Source organism: Mixophyes fleayi, chromosome 12, assembly GCF_038048845.1.
Source record: "Mixophyes fleayi isolate aMixFle1 chromosome 12, aMixFle1.hap1, whole genome shotgun sequence".
Taxonomy (NCBI): domain Eukaryota; kingdom Metazoa; phylum Chordata; class Amphibia; order Anura; family Limnodynastidae; genus Mixophyes; species Mixophyes fleayi.
In genome coordinates this window covers 71,600,931-71,620,435 of record NC_134413.1, presented here as the reverse complement: position 1 = coordinate 71,620,435, position 19,505 = coordinate 71,600,931, and the positions used below count along the sequence as shown (strand labels likewise).

Here is a 19,505-nt window from a genome sequence, read left to right as displayed (position 1 = left end):
GAGTCAGCAAGAAGACAGAAGAGAAGAAAAGAGAAGAAAGAAGCCGATAGAAAAGGTAAGTGAAGGAACGGAAGCAAAGGGGAGAGAAGGCAGCATGGCAGAGTGTGAAGGGGAGAAAAAGCAGCATGGCAGAGTGTGAAGGGGGAGAAAAAGCAGCATGGCAGAGTGTGAAGGGGGAGAAAAGCAGCATGGCAGAGTGTGAAGGGGGGGGGGGGAAAGCAGCATGGCAGAGTGTGAAGGGGGGGGGAAAAGCAGCATGGCAGAGTGTGAAGGGGGAGAAAAAGCAGCATGGCAGAGAGTGAAGGGGGAGCACAGGCAGCATGGCAGAGTGTGAAGGGGGAGCAAAGGCAGCATGGCAGAGTGTGAAGGGGGAGCACTGGCAGCATGGCAGAGTGTGAAGAGGGAGCACAGGCAGCATGGCAGAGTGTGAAGGGGGAGCACAGACAGCATGGCAGAGTGTGAAGGGGGAGCACAGACAGCATGGCACAGTGTGAAGGGGGAGAAAAAGCAGCATGGCAGAGTGTGAAGGGGGAGAAAAAGCAGCATGGCAGAGAGTGAAGGGGGAGCAAAGGCAGCATGGCAGAGTGTGAAGGGGGAGAAAAAGCAGCATGGCAGAGAGTGAAGGGGGAGCACAGGCAGCATGGCAGAGTGTGAAGAGGGAGCACAGGCAGCATGTGAAGGGGGAGCACAGGCAGCATGGCAGAGTGTGAAGAGGGAGCACAGGCAGCATGGCAGAGTGTGAAGGGGGAGCACAGGCAGCATGGCACAGTGTGAAGAGGGAGCACAGGCAGCATGGCACAGTGTGAAGAGGGAGCACAGGCAGCATGGCAGAGTGTGAAGGGGGAGCACAGGCAGCATGGCAGAGTGTGAAGGGGGAGCACAGGCAGCATGGCAGAGTGTGAAGGGGGAGCACAGGCAGCATGGCAGAGTGTGAAGGGGGAGCACAGGCAGCATGGCACAGTGTGAAGAGGGAGCACAGACAGCATGGCAGAGTGTGAAGGGGGAGCACAGACAGCATGGCAGAGTGTGAAGGGGGAGCACAGGCAGCATGGCAGAGTGTGAAGGGGGAGCACAGGCAGCATGGCAGAGTGTGAAGGGGGAGCACAGGCAGCATGGCACAGTGTGAAGAGGGAGCACAGGCAGCATGGCAGAGTGTGAAGAGGGAGCACAGGCAGCATGGCAGAGTGTGAAGGGGGAGCACAGGCAGCATGGCAGAGTGTGAAGAGGGAGCACAGGCAGCATGGCAGAGTGTAAAGGGGGAGCACAGGCAGTATGGCAGAGTGTGAAGGGGGAGAAAAAGCAGCATGGCAGAGTGTGAAGGGGGAGCACAGGCAGCATGGCAGAGTGTGAAGGGGGAGCACAGGCAGCATGGTAGAGTGTGAAGGGGGAGCACAGGCAGCATGGCAGAGTGTGAAGGGGGAGAAAAGCAGCATGGCAGAGTGTGAAGAGGGAGCACAGACAGCATGGCAGAGTGTGAAGGGGGAGCACAGACAGCATGGCAGAGTGTGAAGAGGGAGCACAGACAGCATGGCAGAGAGTGAAGAGGGAGCACAGACAGCATGGCAGAGTGTGAAGAGGGAGCACAGGCAGCATGGCAGAGTGTAAAGGGGGAGCAGAGGCAGCATAGCAGAGTGTTAAGGGGGAGCAAAGGCAGCATGGCAGAGTGTGAAGAGGGAGCACAGGCAGCATGGCAGAGTGTGAAGAGGGAGCACAGGCAGCATGGCAGAGTGTGAAGGGGGAGCACAGGCAGCATGGCAGAGTGTGAAGGGGGAGCAAAGGCAGCATGGCAGAGTGTGAAGAGGGAGCACAGGCAGCATGGCAGAGTGTGAAGAGGGAGCACAGGCAGCATGGCAGAGTGTGAAGGGGGAGCACAGGCAGCATGGCAGAGTGTGAAGGGGGAGCACAGGCTGCATGGCAGAGTGTGAAGGGGGAGCACAGGCAGCATGGCAGAGTGTGAAGGGGGAGCACAGGCAGCATGGCAGAGTGTGAAGGGGGAGCACAGACAGCATGGCAGAGTGTGAAGGGGGAGCACAGACAGCATGGCAGAGTGTGAAGAGGGAGCACAGACAGCATGGCAGAGAGTGAAGGGGGAGCACAGGCAGCATGGCAGAGTGTGAAGGGGGAGCACAGGCAGCATGGCAGAGTGTGAAGGGGGAGCACAGGCAGCATGGCAGAGAGTGAAGGGGGAGCACAGGCAGCATGGCAGAGTGTGAAGGGGGAGCACAGACAGCATGGCAGAGTGTGAAGGGGGAGCACAGGCAGCATGGCAGAGTGTGAAGGGGGAGCACAGGCAGCATGGCAGAGTGTGAAGGGGGAGCACAGGCAGCATGGCAGAGTGTGAAGGGGGAGCACAGGCAGCATGGCAGAGTGTGAAGGGGGAGCACAGGCAGCATGGCAGAGTGTGAAGGGGGAGCAAAGGCAGCATGGCAGAGTGTGAAGGGGGAAAAAAGCAACATGGCAGAGTGTGAAGGGGGAGCACAGACAGCATGGCAGAGTGTGAAGGGGGAGCACAGGCAGCATGGCAGAGTGTGAAGGGGGAGCACAGGCAGCATGGCAGAGAGTGAAGGGGGAGCACAGGCAGCATGGCAGAGTGTGAAGGGGGAGCACAGACAGCATGGCAGAGTGTGAAGAGGGAGCACAGGCAGCATGGCAGAGTGTGAAGAGGGAGCACAGGCAGCATGGCACAGTGTGAAGGGGGTGCACAGGCAGCATGGCAGAGTGTGAAGGGGAGCAAAGGCAGCATGGCAGAGTGTGAAGGGGGAGCACAGGCAGCATGGCAGAGTGTGAAGGGGGAGCACAGGCAGCATGGCAGAGTGTGAAGGGGGAGCACAGGCAGCATGGCAGAGTGTGAAGGGGGAGCACAGGCAGCATGGTAGAGTGTGAAGGGGGAGCACAGGCAGCATAGCAGAGTGTGAAGGGGGAGCACAGGCAGCATGGCACAGTGTGAAGAGTGAGCACAGGCAGCATGGCAGAGTGTGAAGGGGGAGAAAAGCAGCATGGCACAGTGTGAAGGGGGAGCACAGGCAGCATGGCAGAGTGTGAAGGGGAGCACAGACAACATGGCAGAGTGTGAAGGGGGAGCACAGACAACATGGCAGAGTGTGAAGGGGGAGCACAGACAACATGGCAGAGTGTGAAGGGGGAGCACAGGCAGCATGGCACAGTATGATGAAGAGGGGCATTACTGTGACATAATATGAACTGGGGCATTACTGTGGCATAATTTTAATTGGGGGCACTACTGTGTGGCATAACATGACTCATTACCATTATTATCTTGAGTGACATTAGCAGCATAAAATAAGAAATATTTTATACACGCACACACACCTGGGTTTGACTAGATAACTGTCTCTTGATATTGATATAAATAATTTATCATTATGCAGCTTTTATAACATTTGTTGTTTATTACTTTGCTATTGTCTGTGTAATGTCTAAATAATTTATACTCTCTTATTGCTTATATTTAAAGTTAATTCCTATTGTGATTCAATGTTAAATATTAAACTACCTTTCGGTATATCATCTTTTTGTATACTTAAAACGGTCATTCGGGCAGAGAACCGGTTGTTAATTTATTTGAATCCCACCACTGGCTGTATAAATAAATGTTGATGTACATGGAGCAAACAGTTTTTCAACTCAAATGGACTTGGCGTGTGCAGATTGAGTCTATGTTTGATATTGAATATTTTTTTGTAAACTAACACATACTTGCCTACTTTTCCTCGTTGGCTTCAGGGAGATTCCGGGGGAGGTGGGCGTGCGGGGATGGGGCTTGATGAATTGCATCATTTTGACTCTGCCCCCTAAATGATTGCCACAATTTGGCCAATTACACCAGGGGGGCGTGGCTAAGATGATGCGATATTTGCGTCATTAAGCCCCGCCCCCTGCCACTTATCTATTGCGGGGAGGAGAGCCAGGAGGTTGCCCTGCTCTCCTGGGAGGTCTCCCAGAAATGCGGGAGTCGCCTGGACATTCCGGGAGAGTAGGCAACTATGCGTTAAAGAAAAGCAGCTAATGAATCTCTAGAGACTGAAGTGTCTTTTACATTTCTGTCTCCATTACTGAAGTCATGTTGTCTTACCTGTCAGTCTTTGATTAAATCTTGGTCTCCATGAAAATGGCCACCTCCATAGGCATCAATACATAGACATAGGACACAATTTCTGAACTGTGTCATCATGCCACAGATGGCGAAGCCAACCACGTCTTGTACTGGCTCAGCATCAGGGAGAATGCCAGACTCTTCAGGGAGTGAGGGAGATCACCCCTATTTCAGGGAGTCTCCCTGACATTCAGGGAGAGTTGGCAAGTATGAACTAACACAATCTGCCCTACACATTTGCTGTATTCTATGCTGGGGAAATTAGCATTGCTTCACTCAGATCAGATGCAAGACGTAGGATAGTTGACCAAAGACCCCAAAGAGTAAAAGATAAGAGGTTCCAGTCCAAGTGTCAGACCACTTGTCACCTCCATCTGCTTTAAATGATGGTAGTGGTAGGTTGAACCATCTTGGGATAAATGAGGCTGACAATTGACAGAGATCAAATAAAACATGTGTTTCTGATTCCCAACCAATTGCTTCCCAGACTGATTCCAATCTTTGCCTATTCTTTCAGACCAGTCATTAATTATTCCCCATCACAAGTATTTCATGACACCAGGGGCAAATACAGGGCGGAGGGGTATTCCAAATGTAAATTGTTTAGTAGAATGCAAAAGTATCACAGATAGACAGGATTTTATCAGGCACCATTCCACATTTCTTATGAAATACCACATAACGGGCGTGATTCATTAAGGATCTTAACTTGAGAAACTTCTTATTTCAGTCTCCTGGACAAAACCATGTTACAATGCAAAGGGTGCAAATTAGTAAAGGTGTGCACCGGGCACTTTTAGTGTTTTGGGTTTTGGGTTTTGGGTTCTGATTAGCTTGAGGTTTTGGGTTCTGATTTGTTTTGCCAAAACACCTGACGAAAGATTTTGGTTCTGATTTAGGGTTTTGGGTTCTGATTTATTTTTAAAAAAGCATAAAAAGTGCTAAAATCTAGTTTTTTGTTTGTTTTTCACTCCTATGCTATTATTAACCTCAATAACATTCAATAACAATCATTTCCACTAATTTTCAGTCTATTCTGAACACCTCACACCTCACAATATTGTTTTTAGTCCAAAACGTTGCACAGAGGTAGCTTTCTGGACTGCGTAGTGGAGTGGGCCCGGTACCCAATTTGGTACCGGGGCCACAATACCTCCGCCTTCAAATGGTCTCAATTCCACTGCACAGCTGCCTGCTCCTACATCCTCTGCAGCATATACAGGGTGTAGTTCGAGCGTGTCAATACCTCTTGTTTTAGACGATGACAGGTCATTTTGATTAATTTTGGATTTGGCAGCAACAGTCAACGTTTTTTAATATCTGATACGCCTCTATCTGGACTGCGTAGTGGAGTGGCCCCGGTACCCAATTTGGTACCGGGGCCACAATACCTCCTCCAACCATGGTACAGACCATTCATCATTGAGATCATATAAAGTATGTTAAAGACAGACAGGGTCGAAGTGTTATTTGTTGACTTTGGAAACAAAAAAACTTTCCCTCTTGCAAATCTTCGTGCAATGAAGAGTGACTTTTTCATTTAAAGGCTCAAGCTTTCAAGTGTAGTGTTTATAAGTTATATTATACTTTTGGTTTAATTTGTTTCATTTGTTTTAATTTTGTTTTACTTTGTGCTCATGGCAAACGACTGTTGAACGGTCAATTGTTTGGTAAAAGACGTAGCGGTCTTACGACTTCCCCTCTGGGAAGATGACCGACTACCAGCAGCAACAGCAGCAGTGGCAGTAGTAGGCGTACCGCTGCAGGAGTCCTCGGATGAATCCCGCATTGAGGAGGACTCAGTCTGGCTGGTGACATGGCCTGCAGGACTAAATCTGATGGAGATCGTGGAGGAAGTCGACGAGGAGGGTGTTGGTGGTGTGTATCCAACAGGACCAAGGGATTTAGGTGTCCCTGGACTGATGACGGTCCTAGCCCCAGTTCCTGAACTAACCACTGAACTATGAAGGTTATTCAGGTGACGTATAAGGGAGGATGTCCCTAGGTGGCCAAGATCCTTACCCCTGCTTATTTGAGCTTTACATAAGCTACATATGGCCATACATTTGTTGTCAGGATTTGGATAAAAATAACTCCAGACCGAAAAAGGTGCATTTTTTGGTCTTCTGACCAGGCATGACGATTGGGCTTTTTCATCCCATGGACAACAGCTGTTTCCCCCCCTGGTGCCTCATTTACAATAACCACATCAGCATCCTCATCATCAAGTTCCTCCACAGCGCCAGCTACATCAATAGCCTCCTCCCGGTGTACAACATTGACACCTTCATTATCCAAATCTGGATCTACACTGTGGGTGATCCTTCCAGCATATGCAGAGGGTGTGCTGCAAATGGTGGATGGAGTCACCTCTTCCCGTACAGTGATGGGAAGGTCAGGATTATCAACCACCAACACCCTTGGACTCGCCTTGGGGATTTGTGATGTCATCTGTTTAGAAGACAGAGTTGTTTGCTGTTTTGTTGTTGTTGCTGACAGCATAACTCTCTTCAATTTTTTTGAGAGGGGGGGGGGGGGAGGAGGGCTTAGATCCTTGGGTGAAGCTGAACCAATAGTCCTGAACATGGGCCAGGGCCTAAGCCGTTCCTTGCCACTCCGTGTCGTAAATGGCATATTGGCAACTTTACGTTTCTCCTCAGATGTTTTTAATTTTCTTTTTTTGGAAATTTTAGTCAACTTTGGGTTTTTGGATTTTACATGCCCTGTACTAGGAGATTGGGCATCGGCCTTGGCAGACGACGTTGATGGTATTTCATCGTCTATGTCATGACTAGTGGCAGCAGCTTCAGCATTAGGAGGAAGTGGTTCTTGATCTTTCCCTACTTTATCCTCCAAATTTTGGTACTCCATTATATGCAGCACAAGAGAGCGTACCCCTAAACCACACACACTGGGCAAAGCCTTTACAAATTATCTGCGGCACAGGAGAGTACCACTGGACTGGAGTTATACAGCAGTACCTATTTTTAGTGACAGCTGCAAGAGTGAACGTAGTGTGAATTTGAATTGAAATAGTACTACCTAATTTTTGTGACAGCTGGAAGAGTGAACGTAATGTGACTTTGAATTGAAATAGTACTACATATTTTTTTCAACCTAATTTTTTTTTTTTCGTATAATTTTTTAATTTTTTTTATATTTATTTTTTTATAACTTTTTAATAAATTTTTTATAACTTTGGAATAATTTAGAAATAACAATGCCCTTAGCAGAACAGAGCACAGGACACAGCACCACTGGAATCAGCAGGACACAGCACTGCACAAAGCACCACTGGAATCAGCAGGACAGAGCACAGGACACAGCACCACTGGACTCAGCAGGACAGAGCACAGGACACAGCACCACTGGACTCAGCAGGACAGAGCACAGGACACAGCACCACTGGACTCAGCAGGACAGAGCACAGAACACAGCACCACTGGACTGGACTGAGCACAGGACACAGGACACAGCACCACTGAACTCAGCAGGACAGAGCACAGGACACAGCACCACTGGACTGGACTGAGCACAGGACACAGCACCACTGGACTCAGCAGGACAGAGCACAGGACACAGCACCACTGGACTGGACTGAGCACAGGACACAGGACACAGCACCACTGAACTCAGCAGGACAGAGCACAGGACACAGCACCACTGGACTGGACTGAGCACAGGACACAGCACCACTGGACTCAGCAGGACAGAGCACAGGACACAGCACCACTGGACTCAGCAGGACAGAGCACAGGACACAGCACCACTGGAATCAGCAGGACAGAGCACAGGACACAGCACCACTGGACTCAGCAGGACAGAGCACAGGACACAGCACCACTGGACTGGACTGAGCACAGGACACAGCACCACTGGACTCAGCAGGACAGAGCACAGGACACAGCACCACCGGACTCAGCAGGACAGAGCACAGGACACAGCACCACTGGACTCAGCAGGACAGAGCACAGGACACAGCACCACTGGACTCAGCAGGACAGAGCACAGGACACAGCACCACTGGACTCAGCAGGACAGAGCACAGGACACAGCACCACTGGAATCAGCAGGACACAGCACTGCACAAAGCACCACTGGACTCAGCAGGACAGAGCACAGGACACAGCACCACTGGACTGGACTGAGCAGAACACAGCACAGCACAGCACAGCACGAGATCTACCAGGACAGAGAACCACCTAACACACCCTCCCTCTTCCCTGATCAATGCCCGAGTGAAGATGGCGGCGGCAAGCAGGGAATTTAAAGGATCCGGGTACCGTGAGATCCGACAGCGGGATTATGAGTCAGAGCCTCGTTTTAAGTTTCGGAATCGGCTGGAATACCCGGACATCGCTCGGATCTGACTCGGAATCACACTGTTTGGGTGGGCTCGGATTCCAGACATCCGAGCCCGCTCATCCTTACAAATTAGTATTCTGTTTTGCACATAAGTTAAATACTGACTGTTTTTTCATGTAGCACACAAATACTTGATAGCTTATTTGTACACTGACATTTAAAGTTGATATTTGTGTGCTACATGAAAGATGAAGATGATGATGTAAAATAAATACACTTGGGAATGAAGGGCTCTGTGTCCACACCTTGTGGCCAGTGTATGCACTACAGTGTGGAGCTAAAATGTGACAAAAAGTAAATTTAATGTTTAGGAGAATAGATCACAACAAAACAACAATATCATGCTTATCACTTACATACAAAGTATCCAAACAGATGAAAGGACACAATCATACATTATGTAAACTTTTTTCTGTAAACTTATACTAAAATGGGCAGTAACGTATGCTGATTTTGTAATCACCTTAAAGCTTCCACTTCTAATTTGTTTATAATGTGACTGCCACTAGGGAGTCCATATATTGAACAAATTATGAGCAAATATATAATATAAGCAGTTTGTATTGTGCTTCAAGAGAGAAATATACTTTAAAGTCTCATGCCTATGTTCCAAATACTATTATTTCTATTCCAAAAGCTCCTTGCACTAAGAAAACCCACTGACCACAAACCGACCCCATGAAACATGAGCTGATTAAATAGAAATTGAGAAGAGCATGCCACCTGCTGGCCACAGCAAGTAACTGCATCTAAAATTGTTATAAACTACTTAATAGCTGAATCGATTATCATCAACATTAGAATATTTTTTTTTCCTTTGTATCATCATCATCATCACCATTTATTTATATAGTGCCACTAATTACACAGCGCTGTACAGAGAACTCTCCCCATGTTAGCGTGGGTTTCCTCCAGGTGCTCCAGTTTCCTCCCACACTCCAAAAACATACTAGTAGGTTAATTGGCTGCTATCAAAATTGACCCTAGTCTCTGTCTGTGTCTGTCTGTGTGTGTGTGTGTGTGTGTGTGTGTGTGTGTGTGTGTGTGTGTGTGTGTATGTGTTAGGGAATGTAAACTGTAAGCTCCAATGGGGCAGGGACTGATGTAAATGAGTTCTCTGTGCAGCGCTGTGGAATTAGTGGCGCTATATAAATAAATGGTGATGATGATGATAGATGACTGTAAACTTATATTCGTGTGAGGACATAACACACACAGTAAATGTCCCACAGAATGGATAATACACTCTCACTGTTTTCAGGGATGAAAAAAAACAAAGAAAATACATAAACTTGTGTATATTATTGTAATCAGGATTTGCAGCATCTGCATCAAGATACAGAAGGTTCATAGGTAATGCTGTACTTTTAATAAGCAAACATGTCCCAGCATTCCCTGGGGGAGGGGGGCTGTCACTTTTCACCGGACCTTTATCAACAGATAATGGACAGAGATGGAAACACCTGAATACATGAGGGACACCAAGCATATTGAAAGCAAGAGTTCCACACAGGTATAGCTTATGCATTAATTAAGCAAATAATGTCAGCGGCATATATAACAGTCCTGGACTGCCCTGGTCTGGAATTATGGTTGGAAGAGGGGTAGTTTTTGGGGCTCATTGGGCTGTAGGTTTACTGACCAAGACAGCTCAACTTGCTAATATTTCCTAAGCAAAGTCGTCAAATATGATGTCAGCGTGTGACTTCATCAGCAAAGGGCAGCGGTGGGTGGCGGTTGAGTGACAATTCCAGGCAATGGTAGTCACAAAGCAACACTACAACCTCAATGCTACCTGGTGACCCAACATTCTAAACAAAACAATTTTCACCGCACCAAGCTCAACCCCTTGTGTATCACAGAGATCTATTTGTCTCATCAGATGGGGAGGTGCTCCTACACATTACCAATATATATCTTAAGAAAAGGGAAAAGGGAAAGGGGAAAGGGTAAGAAAATGTGTATATAGGGCACTCTTTTGGTACACTATGTACTATATAATTCTGTTAAGAGTAATATCTTTATTAGAGTAAACACATTATTCGTAAGCGAAATAATTAAAAAACCTATAGTGAATGAAAATATTGACCGAATAAACTTGGTAGAACACTGTTAAAAAGTAGTAAAAAAGACTACTATGCTGTCTCACTATGTTCTGTCAAAAATGTTGAGGAATGAGCTGCACCAATATCATATAAAGTATTGATTCAGTATAGAAAGAATTATGTTGGGTTATCCTTATTGTATATCCAATCCTTTTATCATTTCATAGGTTTATTACAGGACACATAGTTTCCCTTTCATAACTGGATACAAAGCTCCTCTCTTACTAACAGTCCCTTATTATTGCTCCTTGGGGTGGAACTAGGTACTGCACTGTTTATTATAGAGTGGATATTAATAAACTAATAGTGCAGAGGTACATATTCTCACCCCTCTACTGCTAGATAGTAATAATGTAATATTGTGTTCCAGTATATAAATTGAGCAATATAGAGGACTGGGGTTGGGTATCACTGAATATCTAGATACCTGTCTAGCCTCCTCTACCGTTAATCTACCTCCAAATCTGCTAATAGGAGAAGTGCTCTATGGTATGTGTGCTCAAGGTCTAACTAATAAGGGATCAGCTGGTTTAATATACTCTTCTAGATAGCGTGTGCTTTCTAACACAGTAGTATAGTGCCTAGCGTAACCCCGCTAATCTGTAGGAGAGGAGTAAGGTAGTGCAGCTTATTACTTATTTAAATAATATTTAGACATTCACATAGTGAGCTCAGCTAAACGCCAACGCGCGTTTCGCTACGAGCTTTATCAAGGCAACCCGATGACAAGCAGAGATAGGCTATTTAAGCGTGTAATCACGCCCCTTTGTGACGTGGTTTAACTTCTAACTGAGAGTGACATCTCCATCTGGGCCAATGGGAACTATGTCTGCTATCACGTGATCCAGCCCGGAGACACAATCACGGGCCAGCTAAACTGTGTATTGGTTGCTATGGCAGCAGAAGGGGGAGGAGAGAGACACATCCATAGTAATAGTACTCGGGGACAGAATCCTGCCAAAAGACTAGGTCTTATATCTGCCTTCCGCTGTATTGACAGTAGTGACGATTATCCAATCATTCATAACCTTGTATCAGGTAAGTATTATATAAGAAATGTTAACTGTAGAATTCCTTAAAAGTGTTTCAGATAAATCCAATTTATATATAAAAAGAAAGATTAGCCTTGAGTGTACCCTAACATGGGGCTGATAGGACACTGCCCTAGCGTGATGTCAGTGATACCATTTGATAAGTGAACATATAAAGTGAGTAGAAATCATTTTCTCTTTAATAAGGCATATGAATATATGCTATATGGAATATTATTACCAAGAAATATCATCATAAGTGAGCAAAAACAATGTGTCAATATGACATATAAACAAATTATACATCGTGATAAAAACTTAGTGTTTATATGATGGTAATAGAATCCATTCTGATGGTGAAAGGTGTAAACAGGTATTGTATTTATATTGATGTGAATTTTGTGCCTAAGTAAAAAGGGGAAACCATAGTCCCCTTATATTTAAATTTACAATATAGATTCCATTAGGACCAGTGGTGAATATCATCCAGTGTGATTGTGTTGGCTATGTTGTCTCATTTATTACATGGGACAACTATTTCTATATATCAAATCAGGTAATCTGAAATTTGATGTATCCTTCTCCAGGTTATAGCTAAATCTTTTACAAAATGGTCAATGTTGGTCATTGGTATTGTGCATTATAGATTATACTGGTGTCACCTCCATTTGTCATATGGGGTAACCTTACAAGTATATTCAATCAAGTAGTTTTAAAATTCAAGACGTCACTCCTTTATCACTACATTATTCTCTTGTATAGTGACCTATACATACATTGAATAGTGTACATTGTTAGGTGTATATAAATACCTATAACATATTGTTACACTATTAAGTTGTATACTAATATGGCAATTAAGTAAAAACCATATAGTTACTGTTATCATTAAGGCCCTGCGGAATTAGACTCCCCATAAGAAAGATTTTCTTTGTTTCATGTTTAAGAAGTTCTATGTGTATGTCTCCTCCTCTAAGACCCAAAATAACTTGCTCCATAGCAAATGCAGTCAAAAATCTTGGATCACTATTGTGATATTTATAGAAATGTCTGGCTACTGTAGAGAGCGGCCTCATATTGGTCTTGTCCTTGCCAGCATTTTTGATATTGCTGACATGTTCAAGAATCCTCCTTTTAAACGGCCTACTGGTCATCCCTATGTATCGCAATTTGCATGGACAGTTTAGACAGTATACCACATTACATGTGTTGCAATTCAAAAATTGGTCGATCCTCCAAATCTTGGAGAATCTATCCTTGTACTCCTTTGTTTGTACAATGTAATTACAGGCCTTGCATGTTCCACATCTAAAGCATCCCTTTGGTCTATCTGATGTTCGTTCCCGTTGTATTTGGGATGAGCTGTGTACTAAATTGTCTCTCAAATTTTTGGAACGCCTCCATGTGATAGATACTCTGTCTTGTAAGGTTTTTTTCTTTTTTTTTTTTTTCAGTAAAAACCAGAGACAGGGAGTCTCTCATCTACATTCCAACAACAAATAGGAAACGAACAACAAACGTACAAACTAGGATGATAGGCACGTTTTGCACCGAGTGGAAAGACATAAACAAGATCTTTCAAAAACACTGGCATATTCTGTTGCTTGATGAGGATCTGAAAAAAATATCGATCAATCCAATCTGTAGGGAACATTTACTTCCATTTATTGTATGATTCTCACTAACACCAGAGGAATAATATATTGCAATAAATTGGAGATATGAGAGAAGAGACAGAGATTGTCCTGTCTATATTTTTCCCATTAACATTGTTCCATTCTCAAATAGCTCTGAAGCAATAACTAGGAGTTAATTGCTGGATGTCACCTCTCTCCTGATGCAGGGCCGGTGCTAGGGTCCTCGGCGCCCTAGGCAAAATGCCAAAATCCCCCCCTCCCCCCTGCATAATGTAAAAAAATCCGCCCCCCCTGTCTTTCCTTACCTTGGCTCCATAAAGCTGGTCCTCTTCGCCGGGTCCCCGTCCCTCACTGACACTGTAGGGCCGTGATGATGATGTCAGTGAGTGGAGGGGAGGAGACAGAGCGCCCCATCAGCTGTTGGAGGGGAGGGCGGCGGTGGTGATCCATAGCACCCCCCCCCTCCCCTTCCCCGTGGATCTATCTGAAGCTGTGCGGCGGCTGTGGAAGGTATGCTCAGCGGTCGCCGCACAGTTTTAAGCTACACTAATAAATGCTTTTTAATTCTGTGGCGCCCACCAGAGCCCGGCGCCCCAGGCAACTGCCTAACCTTGCCTATTGGGAGCGCCGGGCCTGTCCTGATGATAGTTTTCAGTTTTCCGGTCATTGAAAGAGCAGCGCTTATAAGTCTGCCATAAGAAGATATCCCAACAGCGGCCACAGTGTTTGTGTGTACAACCAACAACTCTATAACGTGACGCGTTTCTCCGCCTCCAAGTGAAATATTTTCAGAAGGATGGAGCCAAAATTCTGCTTGGAAATCTAAAAGTATATTGGCCAATCAGTAAGGGCCATCAATGAATCCAATTAGAACTCAGATCTTACATACATTTATGTATATGTCGTATGTAAGATCTCAGTTTTCTATGTTTATCTAAAGAGACTGCAGCAGCTTTACATACACAAGGATTTATATTTATTATATCTTGTGCACATGTATCCTCTATTTATCTATTTCGGGAAAAAGGCTCTTCTGGGAAACTCTATTTTTATGTCTTGCTATTCAGAATCATCACATGCAAAAATGTATATTTTGGGTATTTTTGCCCTGTGATTTCAGAAGCACACTCCAATGCATGCAATGTGTGCCTTGGCCATGCCCATTACTGGTGCTGAACAGAACCAGTTGCAAACAAAATTGCAATCTGGCAAATCATTTCTCAAGCCCAGTAACAACATGACTGTGAGCTGTCATTTGTGCCAAAACACCTTTAAGGTCATCATACAAAATGGCCTCTCTGAAATGTTACACCGCTCTCTAACACGCCTTGGTGAACTATGAATTACTCGGTGTACTCTCTCTTTTCCTGCTGCTTCTCATCCTGCTCCAAAAATCATCCTTCTTCTCCTTCTACAGGACAAATCCACTGACCACTAGCATAAGGTCAACTAGCTCTCTTATCATTTCCTATCATGTCCATCTTGTACACCTACAACAAACTTGACTTAAACACAGATCTAATATTTAATATCTATTTTTAATATTTTATTAATATTTATTTTATTTAATATTTTTAATATTTTAATATTTATTTTTAAGACATCAGACAACTCACACAGGTGATAAATCATTTACATGTTCTGAGTGTGGGAAATGTTTTGCAGAGAAATCAAATCTTGTTTTACATCAGAGAACTCACACAGGTGAGAAACCGTTTACATGTTCTGAGTGTGGGAAATGTTTTACACAGAAATCAAATCTTGTTAAACATCAGAGAAGTCACACAGGTGAGAAACCGTATACATGTTCTGAATGTGGGAAATGTTTTGCAGAGAAATCAAATCTTGTTTTACATCAGAGAACTCACACAGGTGAGAAACCGTTTACATGTTCTGAGTGTGGGAAATGTTTTACACAGAAATCAAATCTTGTTAAACATCAGAGAAGTCACACAGGTGAGAAACCGTATACATGTTCTGAGTGTGGGAAATGTTTTGCAGAGAAATCAAATCTTGTTAAACATCAGAGAAGTCACACAGGTGAGAAACCGTATACATGTTCTGAGTGTGGGAAATGTTTTGCAGAGAAATCAAATCTTGTTAAACATCAGAGAAGTCACACAGGTGAGAAAATGTTGGAAATGTTTTACACAGAAATTTAAACTTGAACATCAAAAATTTCACACAAGATAAAAGCAATTGGAAATGAAACAAGTTTTCCGCAATTCTCCAAATATTGTGAAATCAGTTAACTGTTAATGTAAATTAAACAATTGATCCATGTGTGTGTGTATATATAATACATATATATAGTCCAGTCGTCCACAATATTAATATCGCTGACAAGTGAAGTGAATAACAGTTATTATCTCATTATAATGGCACCTGTTAAGTGGTGGGATATATTAGACAACAAGTCAACACTTAGTTTTTGAAGTTGATGTGTTGGAAGCAGGAAGAATGGGTATGCGTAAGGATCTGAGCGACTTTGACAAGAGTCAAATTGTGATGGCTAGATGACTGGGTCAGAGCATCTCCAAAACGACAGATCTTGTGGGGTGTTTGCGGTATGCAGTGGTTAGTACCTACCAAAAGTAGTCCAAGAAAGGACAACCGGTGAACCAACGACAGGGTCATGGGCACCCAAGCGCATGAGGAGCATAGGCTAGCCTGGCTGGTCCGATCCCATAGAAGAGCTACTATAGCACAAATTTCTGAAAAAGGTAATGCTGGCTATGATAGCAAGGTGTCAGAACACACAGTGGATCGAAGGTTGCTGCCTATGGGGCTGTGCAGCCACAGAACGGTTAGAGAGCTCATGCTGATCCACCACCAAAATGCCTACAATGGGCAAGTGAGTGCCAGAACTGGACCATGGAGCAATAGAAGAGGGTGGCCTTGTCTGATGAATCGCATTTTCTTTTACATCGTGGACGGCCAGGTGCGTGTGCATCGTTTAATATGGGGAAGAGAAGTCACCAGGATGTACAATGGGAAGAAGGCAAGCCGGTGGAGGCATTGTGATACTCTAGATTATAATCTACTGGGAAACATTGGGTCCTGGCATTCATGTGGGTGTTACTTTGACACATACCTCCTACCTAAGCTTTGTTGCAGACCAAGTACACCCCTCCATGGCAGCGGTATTCCCTGAATGTAGTAGACTGTTTCAACAGGATAATGCACCCTGCCACATTGCAAAAAGTGTTCAGGAATGGTTTGAGGGACATGACAAAGAGTTGAAGGTGTTGACTTGGCCTCCAAATTCCCTAGATCTCAGTCCATTCAAGCATCTGTGGAATATGCTGTAAGAATAAGTCCAAGCCTTGGAAGCCCCACCTTACAACTTACAGTACTTAAAGGATCTGCTAACGTCTTGGTGCCACATCCCACAGGACACCTTCACAGGTCTTGTGGAGTCCATGCCTCGCATGGTCAAAACAGTTTTGTTGGCACAAGGGGAGGGGGACCTACATAATATTAGGCAGGTGGTTTTAATGTTGTGGCTGTGTATATGGGTTATGTTGCCCTTATCTAATTTGCGAACGAGACAGGTGTGCACCACAATAAGCTAACTGGTGCCGTGCACGGAATTGTTATGGCTGCCACTTGTAAGAAATTGTTAAGCCACATATATGAGGTCTCTTAGATCCTCTGCCTCTGTTTCTGATATATTTTACAGGTAATGTGAGGCATTCCTAGGTGTTTACTTGGTGCAATCACGAACGATCTGCACTTAATTCTCAAGCCGCGCATGCGCACTGATGAATATGAACTGTGCATGTGCAAAATGGCCACCAGCTATAGTATAAGTAATAAATGCACATATAGGTGAATTTGTTCTCCTGATAAAGTCTCTAGTAGACGAAACGTGTTGAGGTCATTACATGTGATATATTTCTCAAACTTTCTCTGTATCCAATATTGGAATTGAACCACCAGTAATTCAATCTTTTGTTTTCTGACTCCACTGAGTGGTGATCAGGGGTGGGGTGGCAAATTTTAGCCCTGGGGGGAAACCTCGATTCAACAGCCTATTAGGACCATTTTAAAGGGAAAAAAAGGCTAGTGGCTAAGTGATCCAGCCCAAGGTAGCCCATTATGTGACAGGCCCGGTGGGCAGATGGCCCCCAGCCTGCCCCTGGTGGTGACTAATGACAGTGAGTACTGGTATAATTACACCTTGATTACAGATAAGACTTTGATTCTTTTATTTTTTGTGAATGTGCAATTTTTATATTCAATAAATTTGTTTTTATGAAAAGATACTATATGGGATTTCTCATACCTGCTTGGAACAATATATCATCTCTCAGTCCCAGCAGCAGGAACTGAGAGATGATATATTGTTCCAAGCAGGTAACCTATGGGATAGCCAAGGGTGGCTGAAGATTGAATACATCCTCACAGCCTACGTGACATCCTGCAGATAAGCCATTAAACCATTGGCTTCTGGTACGAGTACATCTATATTGGTGTGACCTGTTTTTCTACCTTCTGAATGCCATTTGGCCGTGTGTGACTCTCTAGTCTATGAGTTTTATTTATCCATCTCAGTTATTGGCGATACCCACTTGGTGGGAAGCTTTCACTCATTTCTGGTGGTTTAGTTCTTTTTTCTGGTTTGGTTCACCTGGCTCCATTGACTTGCCATATTACACTATTGTGCGCCTCCTCTCATTTACTTTTAGATATATATATATATATATAATTATTATAGTCATGTATAAAATACATTTTAAGTAACATGCAATAACTTAGTTCTTCAGTTCTGGTATCTTTAAGTCAAACAATATATATAATATAGATATTTAGAAGTCAAATAATATAAATAATTATATATATATATATATATATATATATATATATATATATATATAATTGTTATATATTATATACGTGCTTGGGTGCTCACAAGTATATGTAGGTTAAGAGACCAGTGGAAGTCTTTAAAAAGCAACACTTCCCAGCTGGATAATATATAACACATAGTGTAGTATGTTAACACTTAAATATCCTCTACCCAGAAGAGCATTAAAGTCCAAAGACTAACGATTTTTCTTGTACAATAACTGGTGTTCAGTTCCTAGTGGTGCAGTTGTCTCTGGAAACCAGTGAACCACGTGTAGGTGAATGGGGTAACCCCCTTATATAATGTGCTTCCTTAAAAGCTTCTTGTATTATTGCGTTGTATTCTCTACATTGATCTTCACAGAGTCTTCTTTCAGTATATAGCTCCCAATATGGAAATGTGAAAAAAGACCTAAAAATATCTACTGCAAATTTCTTTATTACACCGATACCAAATATTTAAAAATACACTCACATTCCATATAGATAAAAACTGGTGCACAAATAGGTACCATCTACATAAATATAGGGTGGATGACCCTACCACAAAGCTCACACGAAGACACGGAGGAAGGTAAAGCTGAAATTAGTCCCGGAATTCTCCTTCCAATCACCAACCAAGTGAACGTCCTGGTCAGCGAGGAATCACCACAGTGACCAACGCGTTTTGACTCCTCAGATTTGAGTCTTTCTCAATGTTACTAATTGTCTGACTTTTTAAAGTGTATAGCAGCCAATAAAGTGCCGCCGTGGAGACAAAGATCCTGTACGGAAGTCGTCGCTTAACTCGCAATGAGGCTTGAAGGAAATTCAATGTGAGGCTGCATTCTTTTAGATGGAGTAAAAAATGAGGTTTGGATTTAGAAACAGATTTAATGCATATAAATACCAAAACGAGGCTTGGATTTAAATAAAAGAAAACTAATACACGCAAACACATTCAGCTCCAAACCGAGGCTTGGACTTAGATGGAAACAGGGCTAAAACATAAAGACCTCAAGCACTAAAACGAGACGTGGGCTGGAATATGGCAGAGCTAATACTTACAGCTATGTTGAGCTCCAAAACGAGGCTTGAACTCAATATTAAACGGATTTGTTTATGATACTATAAAAACTAAAATAAGGCATAAATCTAAATAAAACTTTTCTATAATAAAAAAAAAATTTACTTCTGAAATGAAGTTTTGGCTTGAATTTAAACAGAACTATACATGATATGAATTTTGAGAGTTTTGATCCAAATATAAACATAGCTCTCTAAACATTCTTATTTATCCCAAAAACAAGACTTGAGAAGCTAATACAAAAATGATGTATCGGACATGTACAGGAATAAAACACACATTCATCAACACTATTTCCAGCGATACAATAGAGTCACAATATAAATATTTTTACTT

At 43.8% G+C, this 19,505-nt stretch overlaps 1 protein-coding gene across 1 annotated transcript in view; it reads left to right on the top strand.

The window, feature by feature from the left end:
* LOC142108362 (uncharacterized) overlaps positions 1 to 19,505 on the top strand; it is a 75,646-nt gene that overhangs the window by 18,075 nt on the left and 38,066 nt on the right. Inside the window, exon 3 of the mRNA XM_075191988.1 lies at positions 14,853 to 15,386. Within this exon, the coding sequence (XP_075048089.1) occupies positions 14,853 to 15,386 (534 nt within the window). The remainder of the gene's footprint in view (positions 1 to 14,852; positions 15,387 to 19,505) is intronic.